Source organism: Plectropomus leopardus, unplaced genomic scaffold (genome assembly GCF_008729295.1).
Source record: "Plectropomus leopardus isolate mb unplaced genomic scaffold, YSFRI_Pleo_2.0 unplaced_scaffold10273, whole genome shotgun sequence".
In the NCBI taxonomy this organism is placed as follows: domain Eukaryota; kingdom Metazoa; phylum Chordata; class Actinopteri; order Perciformes; family Serranidae; genus Plectropomus; species Plectropomus leopardus.
Genome location: NW_024610811.1, coordinates 1 through 1,283, shown reverse-complemented (window position 1 = coordinate 1,283; position 1,283 = coordinate 1). Strand labels below are relative to the sequence as shown.

The 1,283-nt window shown below is 47.2% G+C and overlaps 1 protein-coding gene across 1 annotated transcript; it reads right to left on the bottom strand.

Annotated features, from left to right (window-relative positions):
- Positions 1-6: 6 nt before the first annotated feature.
- Positions 7-1,044, bottom strand: LOC121963179 (sorting nexin-6-like; the record flags this gene model as incomplete). Its single annotated transcript, XM_042513503.1, has 4 exons — positions 752-1,044; positions 521-631; positions 320-441; positions 7-232 (listed from the first exon to the last, which is right to left on the bottom strand). Coding segments are annotated over exons 1-4 (591 nt in total), but the record flags the coding sequence as incomplete, so codon positions are not given.
- Between the last annotated feature and the right edge of the window lie 239 nt (positions 1,045-1,283).

Sequence of the window (1,283 nt, the reverse complement as noted above, 5' to 3'; positions counted from 1 at the left end):
TGTGTGTGTGTGTGTGTGTGTGTGTGTGTGTGAGACTGTGTGTGTGACCGAGTGTGTGTGTGAGGCGTCATGTGACCGGCAGTCTGTGAGGTGTCTGCAGAGACTCACGTCCTGGTTGTACTCCAGGAAGACGTGGAAGTTGAGGTCTTTCCTGAGGACAGGATGAGCCGCGACACGACACAGGAAGACCTCGTGCATGGCGACCGTCTTCTTAAAGATGGCCAGGTACTCTCTGAGGACACACAGCGGAGGGACAGTCAGTCAGTGAGGTCAGAGGTCAGAGGTCAGATGTGGCGTTAGTGTTAGAATAGGGACCTACGCCTCGAGCTCCTGCTTCATCTTGGTGAACTCCTCCTTGGTCATGGAGCCTTCTCCCTCCCCCAACTTCTGCAGCTTCTCTCGGGACGCATCAAAGTCCGGTCTGGGAGGGGCAGGGGGGATCTACACAACAACAAACAACAATAAACAACAACAACCATCAGACGGTCACACACTGATCTGCGTGTGTGTGTGTTCTTACGATGTATCCTGCGTACTCTTCGTTCTCCACGAACGAGTCGTGCAGCCAGATGAACTCTTCGTGCTGTCGGACCACCGAGAACTCGTTCTGCTTAAAGTTCGGCAGCGTGCTCTGTGGAGACAGGAAGTACATCATCACACGTCCTGCAGCCACTAATCATGACATCACCAGAGTCCAACGTGTCCTCCGTACGGTGGTCTCTTACACAGGGACAGACAGCAGCTGTCTCACCTTGGTGTGGACGGTGAACTTGACCTTGTCCCGCTCGCTCAGAGCATCAGAGATGTCCACCTGCAGCGTGGCGTCCGTCTGCAGGTCGACGTTCACCGCCCGCGGCTGCAGGACACACAACACATATCCCATAATGCACCACAACCACCCATCAGCAGACACAGACCTCGTTCCCACCAACACAAACGGAGTCCGCTCTTATTTACAAACCTGATTTTGGACCGTTTATTTCCATCCAAACCTGCGGCTGAGGGTTCTTTAAAAATCATCACAAATTTAATAAGAAAAAAAAGTCACCAAAATGTTCTCTTTAAAACTCTTTAAAAGAAAAAAACGAAAACATAATAATAGTGCTTTCTTCAAAATCCCCCAAAACTTTAAAGGAAAAAAAAATCACCAAAATGTTTTCTTAAAAGATTGGCAAAAATGTTATAAGGACAACTTTCCTTTGAAAAAATTACCACAAAATTTCAAAGAAAACAAAACAAATAAATAAACAAACAAAAAAATCTAAATCATCAAAATATTTTAT